The 27,008-nt window shown below is 42.6% G+C and overlaps 1 protein-coding gene across 1 annotated transcript in view; it reads right to left on the bottom strand.

The window, feature by feature from the left end:
• LOC124120740 overlaps nucleotides 1–27,008 on the bottom strand; it is a 47,164-nt gene that overhangs the window by 4,831 nt on the left and 15,325 nt on the right. The window contains exons 2-4 of the mRNA XM_046483623.2: nucleotides 12,876–12,932; nucleotides 3,203–3,392; nucleotides 2,140–2,318 (exon numbers count right to left, since the gene is read on the bottom strand). Coding sequence (XP_046339579.2) covers nucleotides 2,140–2,318; nucleotides 3,203–3,392; nucleotides 12,876–12,932 — 426 coding nt within the window. The remainder of the gene's footprint in view (nucleotides 1–2,139; nucleotides 2,319–3,202; nucleotides 3,393–12,875; nucleotides 12,933–27,008) is intronic.

Genomic DNA, 27,008 nt, shown 5'->3' with positions numbered 1-27,008 from the left:
ACTCTTAACACATGCTCATTTCTTCTTCAGATTCTCTTCGCAGAATCAATGTCTACAAATATTCTTCACAAGCAAAACAAAATCTTATCTGACTGTCAAACCACACACATTTCCAGTTGCATGTCACAGAATGTATGTGCAACAGCTTCAGCTGAGCTCCTGAACAATTCCCTGTTACACAACTTACTCAATCACTCCTTATTCATTGATTGCGAGTGTACCTGTGAAGATCACATGTACATCTTCAGCAACCCATATTTGTCGTAAAAGGCGACTATACTGTCGTCAGAGACGACTAACAGGGTCAGGCTTGCTGACTTGGTTGATGCATGTCATCATATCCCATATATATACTGGATTGAGTGAGTGAGGTTTCACGCAACTTGTAGCAATATTCCAGCAATATCAAATTGAGGGAACACCAAAAATGGGTTTCATATTCAGAGCTCCAGATAAGCTTTTGGTGTTGTGGGTATTTTACCCATGCATTTTAAAATCATTGGGTATCAGTAATTCTATCTGCGTATTCAAATTTCTGTTACCCACTAGTTTTTACACATGTAGGTATTTAAGTTAAATATTTAAAAACACTATTCATCTAGTTCCTACAAACTGGTGTCGTGTGGGTTCGAGAGCTTTATAGGACTCAAAAATACCACGATACTTCCACAAGAAAGTGTGATGGCCAATGACCATGATGTAACTGTCATCGTGGAGTTTGGCAAGGTTGACGGAATGCCCGTTTATAATTTCAAAATAAGTTGCTGATTTGCCTATCGAATACGCAGGGTTACTTCGCAATATTTTGATGATACGCACAAGTTTTATTTTTGTAGCGTATCTGTAATGTTCGTTGCGTATTTGATACGCTTGGATTATATTTTACTGTGTATTTCTGCATTTCTGATGCGTATTTCACGCAGATACGCAGCTTATCTGGAGCTCTGATATTGTACCAACAAACAAGCACCCGAACTACTAAGCCGCCCTACTACACACCACCCAACCCCACCCCACACCACCCAACCCCACCCCACATCACTTACCAAGCATGATTTTCAATCACAACCCTATTTTCATCCACAAACAACAGCTTGACTCAACAATCAGGAGTTATCTCCCTTGACTCACAGATGTAAACTTATCTGTTTCCTTGCTGAGTGGTGAGTTCAACTTTGACACCACCTCGACATTACTTAACCATGCAGCTCAACTTTTACTGACTTTAACAAAAGAGGCATGGTTTCAGCAGTAATAGAATGTAGTGGACTGTAAAGACATGTAAGAAATGCTAGAAATAGCAAGCAACTTTTTCCTCTATGGAGATCCATGTTAGAACTGGTCCTCAGCAAATCATGCTCTTCGTAAGAGGAGACTAACGGGATCGGGGGGTTAGGCTTGCTGACTTGGTTGATGCATGTCATCGATCCCAATTTAGCTTTGTTCATGATGTGAATGCCTGGATTGTCTGGTCCAGACTCAATTAACTACAATTCGCCATCATTTAGCTGAATATTGCTGAGTGTGACGCTAAACACCAAACAAACATCTCACTTATTTCCGAAGTGGCAAAACAAAAGTGCCAGGTATGAAACAACTTCAGTTATCTCCCCTTAACCAACAGATCTCCATTCATCCACTGGGTGCACTTGTAGTGAGTGAGTGAGTTTGGTTTAACGCCGCTTTTAACAGTATTCCAGTCATATCGCGGCGTGTCAGCTGAATGTGGGAGGAAAGCCTGAAGTGATGCAGGTTTCAGAAATTTACGACTTTGGTGAAACCCACGAGCACGGGTATGGTGCTGACAAACCTAGAAACATAATTGGGGCGAACCGGGATTCGAACCCACAATCATAGGTTTCTGTCATGCCTAAGGGACGCAACTCTGCACAGCGAATCGCGGCGCCTGGGCCACCCGTGCGCCTGGGTGCACTTGTAAGAGTGAATATTTTCCTACCCTATTTTTCATCCTGGGGATGATTCTCCCTAGTGAATCTGAACCCATTCCAGTGTGTTTAGAGTATAGTATAGGATAGGATTAAACACACTGGAATGGGTTCAAATTCACTAGGGAGTGAAACTTCCCCCGGGATAATATTTAATATTAAGGCAGGATATAATCCTTGCTTACACACTCACCTCAAACAACCCCATCCTGATTTTCTCCATGCGTAGAACCAGCAGAGCCAATATGGCCGCCCCCACCGTGAAGAGGAAGCTGATGACGTAGGCTCCAATCAGAGCGTACAACATGTGCAGCATCAACTTCTGTATGCTGTCACAGCTGTCCGTGTCGCTGAACACCACACTGGTGGGATCTACAACAGACACAAGCAACTCAGGTCAACAGAAGTCCTTGTTTATCACCACGGTTATATTATGTCATATTCCGAAAACACACACTGTCCAGACATTGAATTTCAGTAAAACTGCAGCCATTGAACACATTCCTCCAATTTATCCTTGAGGCCTCAAAGATATTGTTTCAATTTGAAACTGGCTCCTTGTGATTCGGTATAGGCTCCTAAAATATTGCATCCTCTGACATCAGCTGCTAGATAAATCCCTGGGAGCAATTTGAATCGTGTCTGCTCTTTCATGTTTTTGTTTTTTTATCATTTTATAATAATACATTGTATATGGATCTGCCAACCCCCAATTAAAAAAATAATATAAGTTTTGTCCTGTCATTTCTTCCTGCCAAGTCTGTTAACAAATTTTAAATGATGAAAAAAATGAAAACATGGTAAAGAAGGTCAACATGAGCAGTTTCCAATTTTTAACATTTATTTCATAGTTTTTTTTATAAAATCACTTTAAAGTCATGTTTTTTATTTTATTTATTGGACGCAAGTCAGTAAGAAGTGAGGTGAGGTGAAATGGGGATTATTGCACTTATATAGCGACGTGCATGCACGTGTAAGTGTGTGTGGCTGCTTGTACTAGTCCAGACTGATGCCGATTTATAGTGACAGCACACTGAGATACCATGCCGCAGTTTAACATGAATACCCCACTCAGACACAGTATACTGACTCCGAGCCGACCAGTCCTTGTTTTAACCCCTTAATGCCGAACGCCAGACAGGGTAACAACAAGTACCATCTTTTAACGTCTTTTGGTATGACACGCCTGGGGAACGAACCCCAGACCCCAGACCACGGAGGCCGTCTGTCATTAAGAAGTAAAGAAGTACCGTTACCGTTTGGCGTGTAGGAGATCTCCAGCATGGACCTTCTGTAGGGAGACATGCAGTGGCACTCCATCAGGAAGGGGAAGTACGAGCAGTGGGACAGCGCCATGAGGGGGCGGGTCACGTGGGTGCCAGTCAGGATGGCGGTGATCCCACACAGGAACGCCGTCACGGTACATGTGATCACACAGAGGAACACCTGAAACACAGAGACCAGGGTTGAAGTAATGTCAGCTATAGTTGTAGAATCGTGAACTGGTATACAATAAATTAAAAGCCCTGAAGTGTTCTTGGTCTGTGATGAATGCCAGCATTGGTTATTAATCACTGGATTGTCTGGTCCGGACTCGATTATTTATAGACTGTCGACATATAGCTGGAATATTGCTGAGTGCGGCGTTAAACAACACACAAACAAAACCTACACACAACTACGACCTAACAACCCTACACACCCTTCCCTGCATACAATACACAACTATGACCTACACCCTTCATAAACAAAACTAGAACATCCCTCCCCCAAAAAAAAAAATAATAAAAAAATAATATAAATAAAGAAAAGAAAACTACCACCCCCCATCTCTCCCTGCCCAGCCCCCCATCACTCCCTCCCCACCCCTGACTGTGCTTGTAACACAAGCCCCCTGTTGCTGCTATCTTTGTCACAAGAGTTAACAAGCTCCACACAGGCAGTGTTAAGTTGAGCACTGCTAAGTGAGAAGCAATGTGTTGATGCTGCTGATGCAAACAGTACCCTCACTCTCACACATTTCCCATGACAAATCCATTCCAGTCCAATGTGGAGAGAGTTAGCTGGCGAGGGTGTAGATCCTGTGAGCCTCAGACAGTCCCCGGAACTAAAAACAACAACCCTACTCAGTTTTCCCACACCAGTAGAATACATAGACGGTCCTTTCCTTGTTAAACATGATCCTTATTAACGCTCAGAGACTGTTCTGGAAAAATCATCATACATTTTGTTACCAGATTGTCTCTTTACCAGGCTCCGGATAACTTTTTAAGCCACTCAGCATTTACACACATGTTATCATTCACATTGGCTATTTCAACTTGTTATCCCCTGAGATCCAGTATAATGGGTAGTTTTTAAACCAATTGGTAGATATTACACACGTCCTCATTCACATTGGGTATTCAACTTGTTATCTCCCTCAGATCCACTATACTGGGTATTTTTAAACCAATTGGTAGATATTACACACGTTATCATTCACATTGGGTATTCAGCTTGTTATCTCCCTCAGATCCAGTATACTGGGTATTTTTAAACCAACTGGTAGATATTACACATGTTATCATTCACACTTGGTATTCAACTTGTTATTGCCTCAGATCCAGTATACTGGGTATTTTTAAACCAATTGGTAGATATTACACACGTTATCATTCACACTTGGTATTCAACTTGTTATCTCCCTCAGATCCAGTATACTGGGTATTTTTAAACCAATTGGTAGATATTACACACGTTATCATTCACACTTGGTATTCAACTTGTTATTGCCTCAGATCCAGTATACTTGATATTTTTAAACCAATTGGTAGATATTACACTTTATCATTCACACTGGGTATTCAACTTGTTATCTCCCTCAGATCCAGTATACTGGGTATTTTTAAACCAATTGGTAGATATTACACATGTTATCATTCAGTTGTTCAGTTTTCTTAATAAAAATATAATAAAAGGGAGCCCAGTGACTCTCTTCATCCTGATACTGTAGTAATCTAGACTTGCCAAACATTATAGACTTGCATGGGCTGTATTTGATATATATTTGTATCAGGGTCTGTAAGACAGACCAGGTTCACAGCAGAACAGTTTATGTGCAGTGATGCCATTAGTGAGTGAGTGAGTATGGTTTTACGCCGTTTTTAGCTATATTCCAGCAATATCCAGAGGGGGACACCAGAAATGGGCTTCACACATTGTACCCATGTTGGGAATCGAACCCGGGTCTTCAGCGTGACGAGCGAACGCTTTACCCACTAGGCTACCCGACCGTCCCGTGATGCCAATAGTAAAGATAGGAGTGTAAAGATATTCAGGTACATCCATTACAGGACAAAAAGTAGTTTAACAGTGAGCGTATTTATGCAGACTGTTTGACTACTTCTTTTCCTTTCCTATTAGTTTTTGTTTGTTTGTTTGTTGGTTGTTTAACGCCGCACTCAGCAATATTCCAGCTATATGATGGTGGTCTGTAAATAATCGAGTCTGGACCAGACAATCCAGTGATTGACATCATGTGCATCGATCCACGGAATTGGGATCGATGACATGCATCAACCAAGTCAGCGAGCCTGACCACCCGATCCCGTTGGTCGCCTTTTACGACAAGCATAGTCGCCTTTTACGGCAAGCATGGGTTGCTGAAGAGCTATTCTACCCCGGAATCTTCACGGGTCCTAGTACACAAACAGCTCAAAATTAATTGCGTTATTGTGATTTATGTTTCAACTTTTCTGCTAATACACAGCTTATCTGGCCCTCTGCTCTTTGTCTCAGGCAAAGACTGACATGAAAAATATGTATCTACAAAATATGAAATAAAATCCAAATGGAGCCCAGATCTTAATTTCTAGAGCTGAGGCAATCTAGACTTGCCCAATCATTCTGGACTCGAGTTGGACTCCTATTTTAATTTATTCTGCAGGTTCTAGGAGACAGACTATCACAGGGATACAGCTAGCCTTGCTCCAAGGCTGTACTGAAAGATAAGTCCATGGATGTGTAATAATTCTATTCTCCTAATAGGCAAGTCTAGATATAAAGACAGTACATCTAAGGAATCCAGTCTCTTATAGGGACAACTTGTTCTTATTATTTACATAATCTAGAAATTATGATTGAAATTAATCATTATTGTCTTAGAGACTTGAGCAAGTCTAGGATACAGCATATACATATACACTCCTTTTAATCTTCGTCACAAATCTTTATAACAGTTGAACTTTTGTGCAGTCTGCATGAAACGCTTTGCTGTGATGCCGGATGTATTTCAGTATGAAACATGATCATGATGATAGTTGAACGCTAACACTTGCCATGTTCATAAGTCATGGTCTGTTATCTAAGTTATCTTGCATATCCAATGATTCTGTTAACATCTGTTGAAACTATCAGAGCCAGTTTCTATTTATGTCAAGCAATTTTGAAGTTTTTAAAATTCTGAAATCGTGAAAATGATCACACGACCTTAGAGTCTGAGATATTTAGCATGAAAAAAAAACAAAGCATTGGACCTCTTCACCAAATACCGTATTCGACGTAATAAGCGCCCGCTCTAATAAGCGCCCATGGCGATATCTGCTAATATATTGGCTAGTGAATAATCCCAATTAGCACCCCTTCCGATTGATCAATATACACAAGACTTATTAATTCGCATATAGTACACACTCGTGTGTTATATGCACCTCTATTTATTGGCCATTAAATTCTGGAAAAGTATATCTGTAGTACATAAACATTTCAGGCTGTCAGCATAAACCACGAAATTTATCTTTTTTTTTCACCAAAATGATATTCTAATAAGAGCCCCCTATTTCCAATTTTGAGAGCGCCCTTATAACGTCAAATACGGTAACCTTTCCATCTACAACTAAATTGCAGCACACTTCCAGAGAAAGCTGTTGGTGCCTGATACACGTTGTATCTTATCTAGATTAATTTGCTGTGAGTCATTAGAAAGTCATCCAGGAAGAAGAGAGTTAGCGTGACTTTTCCAAACAGACCTCCCCATCACCTGGTGTCTAATCTTCCTGTTGCTGCTCAGTCATGGAGGATGTTGTGTAACCTCATTATCAGCGATGTACCCACAGCTTGAAAAAAGGGCCATATTGCTGTAATATACTTTTTTTTATGCTGGTTTTGAAACGCGACCATATTTTTCCCTGATTGTGTAGACAAAAGATATTCCTTGTATCCTTAACAGTTTTTGCAAATAGAGATAGTTTATCTTTGCCTCCTATATTGGCAAAAAGAAATCCTTAAAACAAGAAATTAAAATACTCTGGCCTAAGAGTAAGATACTTGGAAATATGGTCTTGCAGCTTTAAAACGTAAGGGTGGTAAAGTTTGAATTTAGAAAAAGATAAGTGCTGACAGAACTTTCTGAAGTGTTCTCTAGTGTTGAAAAGAATCTTCACTGCAGGAAGGAAGATACTGATACAACCTGGCGAGGAGTTTATGTCAGACACTCGAGGAGTTTATGTCAGACATTCGAGGAGTTTATGTCAGACATTCGAGGAGTTTATGTCAGACACTCGAGGAGTTTATGTCAGACACTCAGAGTTTATGTCAGACATTCGAGGAGTTTGTCAGACATTCGAGGAGTTTATGTCAGACACTCAGAGTTTATGTCAGACATTGGAGGAGTTTATGTCAGACATTCGATATGTCAGACACTCGGAGTTTATGTCAGACACTCGAGGAGTTTATGTCAGACACTCGAGGAGTTTATGTCAGACACTTGGAGTTTATGTCAGACACTTGAGTTAACCAGGGTGTTTATTTGGAACATCTGTCCATGGTTCAAATACAAAAATGATTCCTAAAAGTCTGGGAAATTGTTTGAATTTCAAAACCTGCTCCTGTTTTTCCTGAATTCATTCTGAAAGGTCATGAAGTGGCTTCCAACAAGAATGTGTGTGTGAATGCATCATCCATAAACATTGTTAATGATGGCTCTAGACATCAGGTTTCCGAATTGAACATTTAAAAATAAAGTGAGTGAGTGAGTACGGTTTTACGTTGCTTTTAGCAATATTCCAGCAATATCACGGCGGGGGTCACCAGAAATGGGCTTCACACAATGTACCCATGTCGGGATTCGAACCCGGGTCTTCGGCGTGACAAGCGTACACTCCAACCGCTAGGCTACCCAGCCGCCCCTTACAAATAAAGAGGGGTTAACTTCAATAAGATATAAAGTAGAAAGGAGCCAAGAGAAAGAAAAAAAAGCTATGACAGATAAACTATGACCTAACAACCCACACCCTTTCCTGCATACACAACTACAACATACACCCCTCATAAACAAAACTAGAAACACACACACACCAGCAACCCCCCCCCACACACACCCACACAGACACACACACCCACCCACACACACACCCACACCCACACACCCACACCCACACACCCCCACACCCCCACCCCCACACCCACCAGCAACCCCCCCCCCCCCCCCCCCCACACACACACACCAGCAACCCCCCCCCCCCCCCCCCCCCCCCCCAACACACACACACACACAAAAAACAACAAAAACAACAAAACTACCAGCCCCCATCTCTTCTTTCCAACACCGAACTATGCAGGTAACATCAGCTCCTTGTTGCTGCTATCTTTGTCACCAGTATAAACAAGGTCCACACAGGCAGATAGATGCTCATGATGTCAATCACTGGCTTGTCTGGTCCAGACTCGAATATCTACAAACCACTGTCATATAACTTGTTTGATAGGCATTACTTAGAAGTTGGCGGATGACAAGATAGACACAATTTTATGGTCTTGCTTGACAACGGTATAAGGATCTATACCGAAACGTCGCTTTTTACAGTATTAAAGAAGTTGTTATCCATAAAATTGTGTCTATCTTGTCACTGTCATATAGCTGGAATATTGCTGAGGGCAGCGTTAAACAACAAACAAACAAACAAACAAACAAACAAAGATCTACACACGGATGTCAGGTAATCGTAGTACAAAACCCAGACACTGTACGTGCCGAGCATCATACACAGAGGTAAGCTGTGTTAAATCCCCAGGTCAATAGCCCCCCTTGCGGTTGTTGATATCACACAGTCAACAATAACAACTTTATCCGACAATCAAGGTCAGCCTTTAGTTTACAAGCCCGGCTAGTTGTCAGCCTTGTTTTCACTGGCCACAGAATCGGCCAATATGAAAACATCCTCGAGCCAATATTGCAAACAAGGCTCCTTCCTCTGTACCCCAACGAAACAATATACCAGATTAAAATCAGAAATCAATGCCAATAAGAACGTACTATTTTCCTTAGTCCCAATAACCGCACATCATCAACGTAAGGTGTTCATCTATAGAAACATCAGATCAAAGCACTATCAGGGATACAATAGACCAATTATTCAACAGGTGAGCAATGCCCTTGAGCTCTACCCATTCCTATGGTCTCGTTCACTACAGGTGGACTAAAAATCTGAACCGGCTCAATCCACATCTGAAATCGCAGTCCAAACAGTGGTAATTACAATTCAATTTGTACAGCTTCCATTCATCTCGGTTCAATGGGGACATTATTGTTTCTCAAACACTATTCCATCCCAGTGAAAGTTTCAATGGGAGAGGCCGCCAGCATTTCAATGCAGCCATCATCAGAGGGTTGATTTCTTAACAGCGGGGTATAAAACTGTCACCGCAAACCTCGTTAATCTCGAGGTCTGCCCCAACTACCTGTTCCGACGTAGAGGTCGCCTTTATCACAGCAGCTCCATCAACACAACAGTAGCACCTGCTGAAAATTTGCATAAATTCCTCCTATCACATTCACCTCCCTGTATGGAGTGCATAAGAGGGTCAGGATGGGGTGTCACATCTTCTAACGGAAAACAGCAAGTCTTTTACATCTTCCCGAGGCAAGAGAGTTAACTGACTATAAAAGTCCAGTTTCCACCCTTGCCGAACTAGGCTGGTATTATGGAGTTACATTTTGGCTGGACTAACGAGTCTATGCATAGTCCAATCAAAATTGCGCACTGAAATCCAAATCCGGTTCGTAAACTGTCGTGCAGATTTCGGTCGATTGCAGGATTTGCAAAGCATGTGCACTGCCAACTCGTTGTCAGCAGATATCTTCCAAATCTTTTCATGTTTTTAATCAAGGAGTTCACATGATTTGACTTTTTTCCCGATGTAAGACCCGTTTTATCACAATATAGATCTTGATTATCAATCAGATCGTCCTGATTGGGCGGCGCCATTTTGGGTGAAGCAAACGCAAGTGATACGAGAGGTGGAATCTCATTGGTCCATAGGAGAGGCTTAGGGGGGACATAACTGGTAATAGCCACTGGTGGCGCTACGATCGAACCCATTAATTCCAGCCTAGTTCGGCAAGGGTGGAAACTGGACATTTAAAGGTCAGTTAACTGTCTTGCTTTGGGAAGGTGGGATGGGGTTGTCATTGGTGACAATATTCTAACTATGCTGCAAAGGACAACTGGTAGACTTTATTCAAATCTCGTCAATTCAACAGTTCCCGTTTATTAATATTTGCCCAACCACTTAATCATTTCGTATGGATTAGAAAATTTTAAAGATACAACAGAGAAAATCATACAAAATGAAAGTTGGTTGCTTGGTTGTTTGTTTAATGCCGCACTCAGCAATATTCCAGCTATATGAAGGCGGTTTGTAAAAAATCGAGTCTGGACCAGACAATCCAGTGATAGACATCATGAGCATCGATCCACGAAATTGGTATACGATGACATGCATCAACCAAGTCAGCGAGTCTGACCATCCGATCCCGTTAGTCGCCTCTTACTACAAGCATAGTCGCCTTTTACTCCGGATCTTCACAGGTTCAAAATGAATGTAACCATTAACTAAATAATATTTAAGAACTTAATATTCTAATATTGCACATATTCTCTGGTCACCTCTAACACAGTAAACAATAGTAAATTTCCTACAAATTAATCTGTATTTTTTACTAGCATTAATATATTTTCATGTAACCTACCCAAGCTGATTGTTTCACCGTAAATCATAAAATAAAAAAAAGTACGGTCAAATGTTTGGAGGTGCTCATAATTTGAAGAAAAGTTAACACGAATAAGTTTTCAAAATATTTAGTAAATAAACAATGGAATATAACTTTTATTCTTTCCTTCTTTTCCCAGAAATATTGACTCACTAAAATGCTTTGACCAACCACAATCTCCAAGTCACTGCTAACGAGGCAGTGCAAACATCTGATGGAGCCATAATAGTCTATATCTGGTTGCTTGTCACTTTCAACTTTTAATATGAATAGTAAACTCCTACTCTATGCTAAGCAGTCTTACTCAAAACTTTTACGATGAAACTCAGATCAAGCAGATCAAATGCATGTGGGAACACCAAAAGCTTATCTGGAGCGGCTTTCGAAAATTAAGCATAGGAGTTAGGGCTGGGACGAGTCAAAATTTACTACCCGGGTACCCACCCCGCTATTACCCGACCCTACCTGGGTACCCGTTGTAGGTCTCAAGAGATAGCTGCAAACTGTCCAATTGGGTAAAGTTTGACTGTAGCCCTGGCAACACCCACCCATCAGCACCCTCAACGAGATTCACTGTTCACTGAATGGAGCCCTCACAATAGAGGTGTTCAAGGCCTGTGGGTTAACTCTAGAGCACCACCCCTTGACAAAAACTCCTCTGGGTGACTACCCCTGTGACCTTGATTCAGTCAGATTGGCCGGCTCGGGTTTACAGAAACATGAAGCAAACATTACAGTAAAATGGGGATCTTTAAAAGATTAAAGAAACATACTTTGCTTCAGAAATTGAAATTTGACGAGGGTGAAGTGCACTTTGGATGGGATGTAGGCTGTATGGTTCAACGTGAATGCTTGTACAGCACTTCAGGCAACATGGATAAATACTTTGGCTTCGTTTGAATAATAAATATTATAAATCACATATTTGTGTGCTGCACATTTTGGTGATATAAGTTACTTGTTTTGTGGGCTTGCCTGTTACTTTTAAGCCATTTTAAAAAATATAATTTGCAACACAAACAGGAAAGATTTCACAAGAGGTGAAGGGACAGAGTTTTTCCCCTCGAAAAATGAAATCCCAAAGGGTAGGTGTTTCAACAGTAATAGCTGTACTGCTATGATAAATATTTTTATTGATATTTTTATCTTTAAAAGTGTTTTCTATTTTTAGACTTTTTCCCTCCTGTCTTCAAGTATTTCTTGAATAGAAATCTGTAAACTAGACTGGAGGAATTAATTTGAGAGAATCGACACTCACGCTGTCCATGCATTCTGAGGCTTGTGAGTGAGTGGGGTTTTACGCCGCTTTTAGCAATATTCCAGCAATATCACGGCGGGGGGCACCAGAAATGGGCTTCACAAATTGTACCCATGTCGGGAATCGAACCCGGGTCTTCGGCGTGATGAGCGAATGCTTTAACCACTAGGCTACCCGACCGCCCCCTGAGGCTTGTGAAGTATTGTATAGGAACTATCATAACTGTTATCCAGATTGACTAGCATAAGTACTGCTCTCTTATATTTTATTTTTTTATATAGTTTTGGGTCAAGATCTTAATTCCTTAATTTGGAGAAGGTTTGTGGGATACACAGGTCTTCACATTTACCATCTGACATGTCATGGTTTCCGAGAAGTATATCGTATGTAATACAGGGATTCATCCAGACCTTCTCAGAGGCCAATATTCATCCCCAACTCTGCAGCAAATGACACCAAAAATTCCCAATTTGAATTAATCCTCAGAATGTACAAAAATATGAATAGTACAAAACTCTAATTTTGAACAAATTTTTCCTTGCTAAGGGCACTCAGTTTGGAATCCAAGACAAATCCCTGTATGGCTCACAAGGAAGAGTTTCTACATTGAGCCTCTGTGTCTATTGCAGCAGCAACTTACCAAGCAGGTCAGCCTCCTCCAGAACAGCAGGGCAACACTCAGGGCAGAGCACAGGACCTGAAACAACACAAACAGAACTGCTTACTTCTGAAGACTGACGTCCCTGTAGGGGTTCTGGATTGGCTTGGTCCCCAGCAGGGCAACCTGTGTAGATCCGGGGTAGAATAGGTCTTCAGCAACCCATGGTTGCTGTAAAAGGTTACTATGCTTGTCGTAAAAGGCGACTAACGGGATCGGGTCGTCAGGCTCGCTGACTTGGTTGATGCACGTCAACCCAAATGGGTGGATCAATGCTCATGATATCAATCACTGGACTGTCTGGTCCAGACTAGATTATTTACTGACCATCGTCATATACAATGTAGCTGGAATATTGCTGAGTGAGGCGTTAAACAACAAACAAACAAACAAAATATTGCCAAGTGCCAGGAAGGGTAAGAACAAGTATCGTTTATGAACAGGCTGCCATTTTTAAGCTGGAATTTTCCTGACTGCAACACAAAGTAGTCAGTATATCTGTAACCTGTTCCAGCTATATGACGGCGGTTTGTAAATAATCGAGTCTGGACCAGACAATCCAGTGATGGATATCATGAGCATCAGTCCATGCAATTGGGATACAATGACATGCATGAACCAAGTCAGCGAGCCTGACCACCCAATTCCGTCAGTTGCCTCTTACTACAAGGATAGTCGCCTTTTACGGCAAGCATGGGTTGCTGAAGACCTAACTTTAAGGAACTTAGGTTCTAGGTTTACCTTGCATCTGGTGCAAGTAGACATGAAAGCCAAGTTGCACCCTGGTCCCATAAATTTATAAAAGTTAATACACAAGCACTGATGCTGGAGATCTATTATTGTCGAACTAAATTCATCTAACATTCAGACATGCTAAGTTAGTAAAATGTTGGTGGTACAATCCTTGTGCAATGATTATACAATTCTGGTGCATTGATGGTGTAACTCTGGTAAACACAAGTTGGGTTGGTAGGTGCATCTAATTAACCCCCCCCCCCCCCCCTCAATCTGTCATCCCTGTGACTCATCCCTCCTGCAGCCGAACCTCGCCGTGGAGACAGCATCACCTAACACTGGGTGATGGGCACTTCCTGATACTATATTGGTGTACACACAGTACACGTGTTGATGGAGAGGAACTACTGTATTCGACGTAATAAGCGCCCAGGGCGCTCTCAAAATTAGAAATTGTGGGCCCTTATTAGAATAGTATTTTGGTTGAAAGATAAATTTCGCGGTTTATGCTGACAGCCTGAAATGTTTAAATACGAGAGATATATTGTTCCAGAATTTAATTGCCCATAATTAAGGGTGCTTATAACACACGAGTGCATATCATACGCGAATAAATAATCTTGTGTACATTGATCAATTAGAAGGTGTGCTAATTGGGATTGTTCACTAGCCAATATATAAGCAAATATCGCCTTGGGCGCTTATTAGAGTGGGGCACTTATTACGTCGAATACGGTAGTTATCAGACTGGAGAAAACCTTCAGCTTCAGGTGGGGGCAACAAATCACGTTTTATCTTTCACATAATGAATGCTCTTCCCCAGTCACAGACTAACACTTAGTCTATGAAAACAGTTCCTTAACATAATTGTATTATGGTGGCCCAGTCCGCTAAGGCACCACGATTTGCTATGCAGAGTTGCGTCCCTTGGGCACGCCAGAAACCTATGATTGTGGGTTTGAATCCCGGTTTGCCCCGATTATGTTTCTAGGTTTGTCAGCACCATACCTGTGCTCGTGGGCTTCACCGAAGTGTTAAACGTCTGAGACCTGCATCACTTTGGGCTTTCCTCCCACATTAAGCTGACGCGTTGTGATATAACTGTAATAATGTTAAAAGTGGCGTTGAGCCCATCCCACTCACTCTTTATTAAAGAACCTTTCCTCCTCTGCTGTGTGTTTGATCTAGACTTGATTTGGCTTTCAGTAAATATTTAACTGAAAAAACATGAATTCCAGTCATGGTGCAAGACAGAATGCCTTTTTCCTGCAACTGCCGATTGTAGTGTCCAAAATTAGTCCATTATTATATAAGTTCTGTCTTCGAAATGAAATTAAAGTTCTTTCAAATAAAATCCACATGCTTTAACCGTAAAATTTTATAATCGGTTTAAATCGGTTAATTACTCGTTCTTCAAATCTGCAGATCCTGGTAAATCTAGGACCAAAAAACAAAACTGCCTCTCATGAAAGCAACTAACTATGGGAACTCCTTGTCAGAATTAGTCTCAACAGGCTCTGATGTTCCTATGAGATGACTAAAATTGGTCAGAGGGTCATGCTTGGTAGATTGCATGCCTTTCTTCCTCCCTTGGAGAGATCATTGCACACATCATCAATCACTGGATCGTCTGGTCCAGACTTGATTTTTTACATGCCATTGTCATATTGCTGTCATAGTGAGGCATTAAATAATAAACAAACATCAATCACTGGTCTGCTCATGACATCAATCACTGGTCTGCTCATGACATCAATCACTGGTCAGCTCATGACACCAATCACTGGTCTGCTCATGACATTAATCACTGGTCTGCTCATGACATTAATCACTGGTCTGCTCATGTCATCAATCACTGGTCTGCTCATGTCACCAATCACTGGTCTGCCCATGGCATCAATCACTGGTCTGGTCATGACATCAATCACTGATCTGCTCATGTCATCAATCACTGGTCTGCTCATGACATCAATCACTGGTCTGCTCATGTCACCAATCACTGGTCTACTCATGGCATCAATCACTGGTCTGCTCGTGTCATCAATCACTGGTCTGCTCATGTCACCAATCACTGGTCTACTCATGTCACCAATCACTGGTCTACTCATGTCATCAATCACTGGTCTGCTCATGTCATCAATCACTGGTCTGCTCATGTCACCAATCACTGGTCTACTCATGGCATCAATCACTGGTCTGGTCATGACATCAATCACTGATCTGCTCATGTCATCAATCACTGGTCTGCTCATGACATCAATCACTGGTCTGCCCATGGCATCAATCACTGGTCTGCTCATGACATCAATCACTGGTCTGCTCGTGTCATCAATCACAGGTCTGCTCATGTCATCAATCACTGGTCTACTCATGTCATCAATCACTGGTCTGCTCATGACATCAATCACTGGTATGTAATGACATCAATCACTAATCTGCTCATGACATCAATCACTGGTCTGCTCATGACATCACTCACTGGTCTGCTTATGACATCAATCACTGGTATATCATGACATCAATCACTGGTCTGCTCATGACATCAATCACTGGTATGTCATGACATCAATCACTAATCTGCTCATGACATCAATCACTGGTCTGCTCATGACATCACTCACTGGTCTGCTCATGACATCACTCACTGGTCTGCTCATGACATCAATCACTGGTTTGTTTAACTACACAGGCTACATTACAGTTGGAAAACTGCTGACTGTGGCATAAAATAACAAATAAATTAAGTCAGCGGATTCATTTAACAATGACCACTGACCAGCTGATATATAGAAATACCATCGCGATAATTGCCCACCACACAATCTCTTCTTTCCTGTCCAATTACTCGATCGCTTCCCAAAGGCCAACGATGATGATATAATAGACCCCGGAGTTTCCGTTTCTGGGAAATAATATCCACCTCTCCTGACCTTTAGGCCCACCTCTGAGTGCAACAGGATCTCTAACTTGAGATAAACACACAACCAGCCACAAGGTTGTCAGTTGCCAGCCTAATTAGTCCCGGCTGTCATTAAGTGAAGGTAATTCTTATGTAATGTACGTCCCAACCAGCTGTGAATGTGGTAAGCACTGATGAGATGTGTTAGCTTCATCTCCAAGGTGGATATCAAGAATCAAGAAATTTTATTGTACGGAACACCCTTGTGAGGTGAGGTGATGTGAAATGGGGTTTAACGCTGCATCCAAGATTATTGCACTTATACAACGTGCATGCACATGTGTCTGTGTGTGTGTGTGTGTGTGTGTGTGTGTGTGTGTGTGTACATGGGTACAGTGTGTGAAGCCCATTTCTGGTGTCCTCCGCCATGAAATTGCTGGAATATTGCTAAAAGCGGTGTAAACCTCACTCACTCACTCACTCACTCACTGTACCATATTAATGCTCTTTTTACCAGGCCCCAAGTAAGCGTTTTTGCACTATAAATCGCCATCAGTCCGGACTAGTACAAGCAGCCACACACACACACACACACACAATATGCCATCGACAATAGTGCAGCTGCTCTGATCCCTGTTATAGCATTAAGATTAGGGGCCACTTTTTCGGCTATTTTCACAATTGCAATTTATTGCAATGGTTGCCCACACTAGAGTTGTAATATATTGCAGTAGAACATTTAGTATGTTACAGAGTTAAAACTAAACACAAAGCTTTATTAGCCTGGATAAAGGTAAAATGCCCTTGTAATGTTAAAACAATGGGGAGATGGGAACACTGAACATATATACCGTATTCGACGTAATAAGCGCCCAGGGCGCTCTCAAAATTAGAAATAGGGGGCTCTTATTAGAATAGTATTTTGGTGGGGAAAAAAACAGAGTTGAAAGATAAATTTCGTGGTTTATGCTGACAGCCTGAAATGTTTATATACGACAGATATATTTTTCCAGAATTTAATTGCCCATAATTAAGGGTGCATATAACACATAAGTGCGTATTATACATGAATAAATAAGTCTTATGTACATTGATCAATTGGAAGGGGTGCTAATTGGGATTGTTCACTAGCCAATATATTAACAAATATCGCCGTGGGCGCTTATTAGAGTGGGGCGCTTATTATGTCGAATACGGTAAGTTCCGGGCTAGCAGGCTAGTGTTAAATTCTAACCCTGATCTAGTTTTGTGTAATATATTAGTTAAATAGTGTAGAGTTTCCTTGGTAACTGTATATAAATATGTGATGGAATATTCAAGTCACCAATGCCCAAATGGATATTTCCTAGAACTCATTATCCAAGAATCTGTTTCATGTTTCAAATTTCCTAAAAGTGTTGCCAGAACGTTATTAAGTGTTCGCCACTTAAAGTTCAAGGTCACAAAAGACATAAAATTTATGATGTATTTTGAAGCTAATGAGGTTTGATTGTCATGATTAGGGTATCATTAGTCTCAGTCTGGCAGCATTAGTTCCCCATCTGGTCACAGGATTATCACTTGACGGCAGTCCAGTAGGGAGAGAGTGAGTGCGTGAGTGATTTTTTGTTTGTTTGTTTGTTGTTAAACGCCGCACTCAGCAATATTCCAGCCATATGACGGCGGTCTGTAAATAATCGAGTCTGGACCAGACAATCCAGTGATTGACAGCATGAGCATCGATCCATGCAATTGGGATCGATGACATGCATCAACCAAGTCAGCGAGCCTGACCATCCGATCCCGTTAGTTGCCTTTTACGATAAGCATAGTCGCCATTTACGGCAAGTATGGGTTGCTGAAGACCTGTTCTACCCTGGAATCTTCACAGGTCGAGTGTGTGAGTGAGAATGATGACACACAATCAGCCAGGTCAGACAATGCAGGGCTCGCTTGTAAGTTTTGGTTTCTTTAATTGTTTGTTGTTTAACGTTGCCCTCTGCAATATTCCAGCTATATGACAGCAGTCTGTACATAATCGAGTCTGGACCGGACAATCCAGTGATTGATATCATGAGCATCGATCCACGCAATTGCGATCGATTACATGCATCAACCAAGTCAGCGAGCCTGACCACCCGATGCCATTAGTCGTCTCTTATGACAAGCATAGTCGCCTTTTACGGCAAGCATGGGTTGTTGAAGACCTATTCTACCCCGGAATCTTTAGAGGTATTGAGTTTGTTCAAAGATGGATTTTGTGTGGATAAGTAAGGACTAGTCACACACAATGTTATAATTTTCTTACATGCACATAATGCATGTAGATATTAATATTAGGTTGCATTTTTCAATAACAGGCTGCACTTGTACATGTTTTCTATAGCTAAATCAAGCCCTGCAATGTATGAGAGACCTTGATAATAACATTTTACTCCTTATTGTTATTTGTTTGCTTGTTGTTTAACGCTGCACTCACTAATATTTCTGCAGCTTATAAATAATTCAGTCTGGACCAAACAATCCAGTGATTGGCAATATGGGGAACAATCCACGCCATGTCGGGATTCGAACCCGGGTCTTCAGCATGACAGACGCTTTAACCACTGGGCTACCCAACCGCCCCAAGTACATGTATTAGTAACTCTGGTATTCTGAAGCGCCACAAACTGCATGCCATGTGCAGCTGTGTTTAATCTCTCCTCTCATCAATGCAAGGCGTGTGTAACATTGCTCAACCATCAATCATACCTGTCACTGGAAGTCAATTATTGTCACTGTCAATAATTTATGGCTCTTTACACAGAGTGTCAGCTCTCTAATCATATTTAAGTTGAGGATTACCAGGGAGTGCTAATTAGATCTGGTCGTATCAATATTTAACCATACAGGCTCCGATCCCTCTCTTCAGGGGCATGCATGTGAAACCCACACTGCAGTGATTTACACGCCCCCACCTCCCCCCTCCCAACATCCCACAATCTGCAGTGATTTACCCCCCTCCCAACATCCCACAATCTGCAGTGATTTACCCCCCCTCCCAACATCCCACAATCTGCAGTGATTTACACCACCCCCACCATCCCCCCCTCCCAACATCCCACAATCTGCAGTGATTTACACCCCCCCCCCACCATCCCCCCCTCCCAACATCCCACAATCTGCAGTGATTTACACCACTCCCACCATCCCCCCCTCCCAACATCCCACAATCTGCAGTGATTTACACCACCCCCACCATCCCCCCCTCCCAACATCCCACAATCTGCAGTGATTTACACCCCCCACCCCCCCACCCACCCCAACATCCCACAATCTGCAGTGATTTACACCACCCCCACCATCCCCCCCTCCCAACATCCCACAATCTGCAGTGATTTACACCACCCCCACCATCCCCCCCTCCCAACATCCCACAATCTGCAGTGATTTACACCACCCCCACCATCCCCCCCTCCCAACATCCCACAATCTGCAGTGATTTACACCACCCCCACCATCCCCCCCTCCCAACATCCCACAATCTGCAGTGATTTACACCACCCCCACCATCCCCCCCTCCCAACATCCCACAATCTGCAGTGATTTACACCACCCCCACCATCCCCCCCTCCCAACATCCCACAATCTGCAGTGATTTACACCACCCCCACCATCCCCCCCTCCCAACATCCCACAATCTGCAGTGATTTACACCACCCCCACCATCCCCCCCTCCCAACATCCCACAATCTGCAGTGATTTACACCACCCCCACCATCCCCCCCTCCCAACATCCCACAATCTGCAGTGATTTACACCACCCCCACCATCCCCCCCTCCCAACATCCCACAATCTGCAGTGATTTACACCACCCCCACCATCCCCCCCTCCCAACATCCCACAATCTGCAGTGATTTACACCCCCCCCCACCATCCCCCCCTCCCAACATCCCACAATCTGCAGTGATTTACACCACCCCCACCATCCCCCCCTCCCAACATCCCACAATCTGCAGTGATTTACACCACCCCCACCATCCCCCCCTCCCAACATCCCACAATCTGCAGTGATTTACACCCCCCACCCCCCCACCCACCCCAACATCCCACAATCTGCAGTGATTTACACCACCCCCACCATCCCCCCCTCCCAACATCCCACAATCTGCAGTGATTTACACCACCCCCACCATCCCCCCCTCCCAACATCCCACAATCTGCAGTGATTTACACCACCCCCACCATCCCCCCCTCCCAACATCCCACAATCTGCAGTGATTTACACCACCCCCACCATCCCCCCCTCCCAACATCCCACAATCTGCAGTGATTTACACCCCCCACCCCCCCACCCACCCCAACATCCCACAATCTGCAGTGATTTACACCACCCCCACCATCCCCCCCTCCCAACATCCCACAATCTGCAGTGATTTACACCCCCCACCCCCCCACCCACCCCAACATCCCACAATCTGCAGTGATTTACCCCCCTCCCAACATCCCACAATCTGCAGTGATTTACCCCCCTCCCAACATCCCACAATCTGCAGTGATTTACCCCCCCTCCCAACATCCCACAATCTGCAGTGATTTACACCACCCCCACCATCCCCCCCTCCCAACATCCCACAATCTGCAGTGATTTACACCCCCCACCCCCCCACCCACCCCAACATCCCACAATCTGCAGTGATTTACCCCATAAACCAACCCACAATCTGCAGTGATTTACCCCATAAACCAACAACCCCCAATCTGCAGATTTACCCCACACACCATCCACAAACAGCAAAGGACAGGACGTCATATCAAGAATTTCAAATGGAATGGGACATTTCTCATTATATCAACCACTGGCCTGTCAAGCTGCTGTGATATAACTGGAATATAGCCCACTGGTGTTAAACAACAGATACCTCACGTTCAGCTGTGTGGACTGGCTACAGGTTAACATTTCCGATACAGACTATACAGAGATATATATAGATACATACATACACCCTATACATACACACAAACTGTTGAAGGGCATTTAGCTGACCTAAATTTACCCATAGATCTTGGCACATCCTTGTCTTACGTCAACGCCTGCATACAAGGAGTGTTTAATACACTCAGGTAATCATGTGTAACTGTGCAGGATACAGGTGGACAGACACTGGGCACTGTCACCTGGATCAACACTTTCCTGTCTGTCAGACCAATAAGCACGATCAGCCATGCAAAATTTTAGGAAGATTAACATTGTTAGGGTTAATTAATATTTATTTTCACCAGTCCGAAATGATCTGCGACAGAGTTGCCATGGTAGAGTGAGTGAGTGAGTGAGTATGGTTTTACGCCGCTTTTAGCAATATTCCAGCAATATCACGGCGGAGCACACCAGAAATGGAGTCCACACATTGTACCCATGTCGGGAATCGAACCCGGGTCTTCGGCGTGACGAGTGAACGCTTTAACCACTAAGCTACCCGACCGCCCCTTGCCATGGTAGAAGTGGTAGTCCACAAAGAAGTGTCAGAAGTCCTTCTCTAATTTTATTAGGCTTGGATTAGCAGTCTTACGTTAATTTCAAACGCTGATAGTGCTGACCACCATTCCACAATTTATGAGATCTTTACAACCAAAAATTATTTCTGAAAATACTGGGAAGGCATACCTTTGCCAGGTCTAAAAAATAATCATAATGTTCATTGGACATGTTGAACATCTTTCAGGAATCAAAAATGAACATTTTTTTCTTGTAGCCGTGACAAAAAGGTCCCGACTCCACCAGAACACCTGTTCTTTTCTCCACAGAATCTCCTCTCGAGTATTTGCAGGCTGAACGATATAACTGCTATATTGTTCGCTAGGGTGTTGAAAAAAAACCTTTGAATACAGCATGTGGTTATAGAAGCCCTGCAGTATTTACTGTTATCAAGTGGCGAGTGTATGAATGGGCTGCAGTATTTACCCTGTCAAGCCCGCACCCCTCCGTTTCATTCAGATCCACCAGCAACTGAAGCAGACTCGCTTTCACCACCGGATATGGGATACAATGTAAATTGTTCAATTTCTGCCTATCACCGTTAATACGACAAGGAAATACTCTCCCTGAATGAAATGTTTCGGCCAGTTTTTGTGACGCATCAAGTGGGCTGTATACTTTTCAATTGAGGAAGCTGTTTTTTTGTTCCTGCCTTTACCACTCTTGATGACAATCTTACCGCTGACATTTGTACTGGCAGGATGCTTCAAATAAAATATACAACCTCGGGTCTTCAGCTTCAACTCTAGCGAGTGAGTGAGTCGGGTTTAACGCCGCTTTTAAAAGTATTCCAGTTATATCACGGCGTGTCAGCTTAATGTGGGAGGAAAGCTCTAAGTGATACAGGTCTCAGACGTTTACTACTTCGGTGAATCCCACGAGCACGGGTATGGTGCTGACAAACCTAGAAACATAATCGGGGCGAAACGGGATTCGAACCCACAATCATAGGTTTCTGCTGTGCCCAAGGGACGTAACTTTGCACAGCAAATTGCTGCGCCTTAGACGACTGGGCCACCCGTGCCCCCAGCTTCAACTTTAAATAGTTGGCTTGCACTGAGCTCTACTTTACTTATTCAGTCTGCAACTTTAGCCACGAGTCCAAACCCCAAAATTGATTTTGATCAAGTAAGCTCAGCTAATATTCATCCCAAAATAATACAAATTATCTTTCTCCTCAAGCCTGTATTGACATTTTCTGTCCGTATTCGGATCTGGGTTTGAATAGGTCTTCACCAACCCATGCTTGTCGCTACAGGTGACAATGCATGTCAAAAGCGATTAAAGGGATCAGATGGTCAGGCTCGCTGACTTGGTTGATGCATGTCATTAATTCCAAATTGCGTGGATCAATGCTCATGATATCAGTCACTGGATTGTCTGTTCCAGACTTGATTATTTACAGACTGCCATGATATAGCTGGAATACTGCCGAGTGCAGCATTAAACCACAAACAAACAATTTCTACATATTCCAATTCGTGACTTTAGCCACTAGTCCAAAGCCCAAGGCTAGCAATATTTTTTTGGGTCAAGAAAGCTCACCTGGTAAATTGTCCATTACCACTAAAATCTATTGAAAAAGATGAAAGTGCATATTTATAGCCAGGTTAAGGCTAGAAAACTCTAAAATGTCCAGCACAGGCCGATATTCAGATACATATTTTGATTTCACAAGCAGATCAACTATCAATCCTTCACAAACATTTCAAACAAACCAGAATTCTTCGTTTTTAGTCACGTTTTGAAAAATATACAGGGCAGGACAAAGAAGACAAACTGATCACAGCTCTTACAAATCAGACTATGTTCTCCTGTACTCCCTTTTCATTGATAGTCATTCCTTTGAGGTTTAATTGTATCCTTGGAGAAAAGACCTCCAGTACTACCTACTGTGACAGGGAAGAACCTCAGGCTATCAGTTGCCACTGAATGGCTGTCTTGCTGTGAGGGTGGAGGGAGGTATGGAGGCTAGCTCCTAACAAGGGAGTCATACAAGCAACACTAAGTACTCAGTACTGAACAGAAAGGGTGTCACGGACCACACTGGTGAACGGGTGGATCATGTCAGTGTGTCAGTGCTGGACTTACACAATACATTTCTTTCCTTTTCTTATCTATAAAGGCGAATATGCTTGTCGTAAGGGCGACTAACGGGATCGGGTGGTCAGGCTCGCTGACTTGGTTGATGCATGTCATCGATCCCAATTGCGTGGATCCATGCACATGATATTAATCACTGGATTGTCTGGTCCAGACTCGATTATTTAGAGATTGCTGTCATATAGCTGGAATATTGCTGAGTGTGGCGTTAAACAACAAACCAAACAACCAACCTTTTCTTATCTGTTTGTTGTTTGTCGTTAACGCCGCACTCAGCAATATTCCAGCTATATGATGGCGACCTGTAAAGGGAGCTTGAATACCCAATTTCATAAGATGCCTCTTTCGACAAGCATTGTCGCCTTTTAAGACAAGCATGGGTTGCTGTAGACCTATTCTACTCATGTGTAGTGGAGGATCTTCATGGGTAGAGGATGACCAGTGATGATTAGGCAACACTTGCAGACACTTGTTCTGATGAATGATTGCTTGATAATTTGTTTGTTGTTTATGTTAGTCATCAATATTTTAGCTATATCAAAGCAGCCTGTCAACAAATCAAATCTGATACAAACAAACCAATGACAAATATGTTTGTGTTTAGTCACCACACTAATACCAGTAGGACTCACCATTTGAGTGAGTGAGTGAGTTGGGTTTAACGCCGCTTTTAACAGTATTCCAGTTAGATTTCGGTGTGTGACCTTAATGTGGGAGGAAAGCCTGAAGTGATGCAGCTCTCAGACATTTACCACTTCAGTGAAACCCACGAGCACGGGTATGGTGCTGACAAACCTAGAAACATAATCGGGGCGAACCAGGATTCAAACCCACAAACATTGGTTCCTGGCGTGCCCAAGGGACGCAAGTCTGCACATCGAATCGCAGCTGCTTAGACGACTGGGCCACCCATTTGAAGCTTCACTTCAAGTTAACCTATCCTTATAATGTCCTTTTATGGGGCAACCTGTCCTTTATTATTGATGTAATCTAGAACTTATGATTAAAACTAATAATTATTGCCTCAGGGACTTGTTCAAATCTATTGTTTACCATACTTATCCCCTGGGACTCAGGGCAAATTATTTGTGTCCAACCTAAGTCTTCTGCACATAGGATACCACCCATCTCCAGCTTGTCACGTAACACGTTGTCTACAAATGCAGAACAAGGTGTCATTGTAACAGAGGTGTGTGAAATATGTGTGTGCACACAGACATCCACAGTGGGTGTGTATGGTGCCAGATTGAACACTCAACACTGAACATGGAGACATTGAACAAACAAATTAAGGTTCGGTAAACAAAATGTCTCTGGATGCAAAGGCCAGTCTGCCTCAATTCTGCTGTCACTGACACTTCCATATAGAATGACCATGATCTTAAAGTTGTACAGTTTCTGGTTTGCTTTTCTCACAACTGTTACTGTGGACAGTTCTGGGTCAGGTTTCAACTCTTGACTGACATCACTTCAAGCTTTATGAAAAATGGGCTGTGTAGAAAGGATCATCAGGTAATTTCCTGTGAGAAAGATCTACATATGCTGAAAACTTAACATACTCATATCTGCTCAGCTGATATTCGGTCCCAAAATAACAAATGACATTAATTTTTTGGCTTGGTTTGTTGTTTTACGCCGCACTCAACAATATTCCAGCTATATGACGGCGGTCTGTAAATAATGGAATCTGGACCAGACAATCCAGTGATTAATATCATGAGCATCGATCCACGCAATTGGGATACAATGACATGCATCAACCAAATCAGTGAGCCTGACCACCCGATCCCGTTAGTCGCCTTTTACAACAAGCATTGTCACCTTTTACGGCAAGCATGGGTTGCTGTTGACCTATTCTGCTGAAGGAATCCTCTAGAGCTGAAAAGGGGTTGAGCTGAAAAGGGGTTGAGCTGAAAAGGGGGTTGAGTGTGGGCTGCTCCAGAGTCTGAATGAGTGACTAGATATATCCCAAACTCCTGGTGATGTTAAACTGTTCAAGTTTGTAATGTTGTATTTGTTCTAAATCACTGACAGAGAAAAAAGTAATTTACAACACACCATTAACATTGTAGAAAATAATTAGATTCTCTGGTTCTTTTCTATTAAAAATAAAAAGATAAATTAACAGTTTTAACAAAATCTTATTATATTAGTCAGGCACTTATTGATTGTCTCTGAAATAAAATATCTAAAGATTTTATTTAATTATCAAATAAATCTAAATAGATGGACAATTGCAAAATGTCTTCTGTTTCAGCCCGATAATAAAGAAAACTAGACATGTAAAATTAGGCTTTGGATTTTTGTGATATTTGTGTTTAGGGGTCTGTATGGGACCAGGGTGGTCAGGTAGCCTAGTGGTTAAAGCGTTCACTCGTCACGCAGAAGACCCGGGTTCAATTCCCGACACGGGTACAATGTGTTTAGCCAATTTCTAATGTCCCCTGCCGTCATATTGCTGGAATATTGCTAAAAACGGCGTAAAACCATACTCACTCACTCTGTATGGGACTACTAAGGACCTATATCCCCATGTCTACAAAAGGTCAGTGCATGTAGACAAAACCGAAAAAACAATCTAATTTACCTGTCAAAATCCCATAATTTATGCCACTTAACTCCATTAAGTAGACATGTTATTGTCCTTCACTAAACCCGGTCTTCATCTCCTAAACAATCATCACCCTGTCAGGCCCATCATAATCCTTACACCAGCCACCACCACCTGTCTGACAGCAACATCTCCCCCATCCAAGTCTTCCATTGTCCCCCCAGACAGTGGGTCATTGTCCAGGCCAGCTGACCCCTACTTCCCCTCAGCGTGCCCCGCTTGACCACTTGTTGCAGATCACGCATGACTGGTCAGTGTGAGGAGTGTTGTGT

The sequence above is a fragment of the Haliotis rufescens genome, unplaced genomic scaffold, assembly GCF_023055435.1.
Source record: "Haliotis rufescens isolate VD_foot unplaced genomic scaffold, xgHalRufe1.0.p SCAF_14, whole genome shotgun sequence".
Lineage (NCBI taxonomy): Eukaryota > Metazoa > Mollusca > Gastropoda > Lepetellida > Haliotidae > Haliotis > Haliotis rufescens.
The sequence above is the reverse complement of the archived record's forward strand: the minus strand, read 5'-3'. Positions and strand labels throughout refer to the sequence as shown.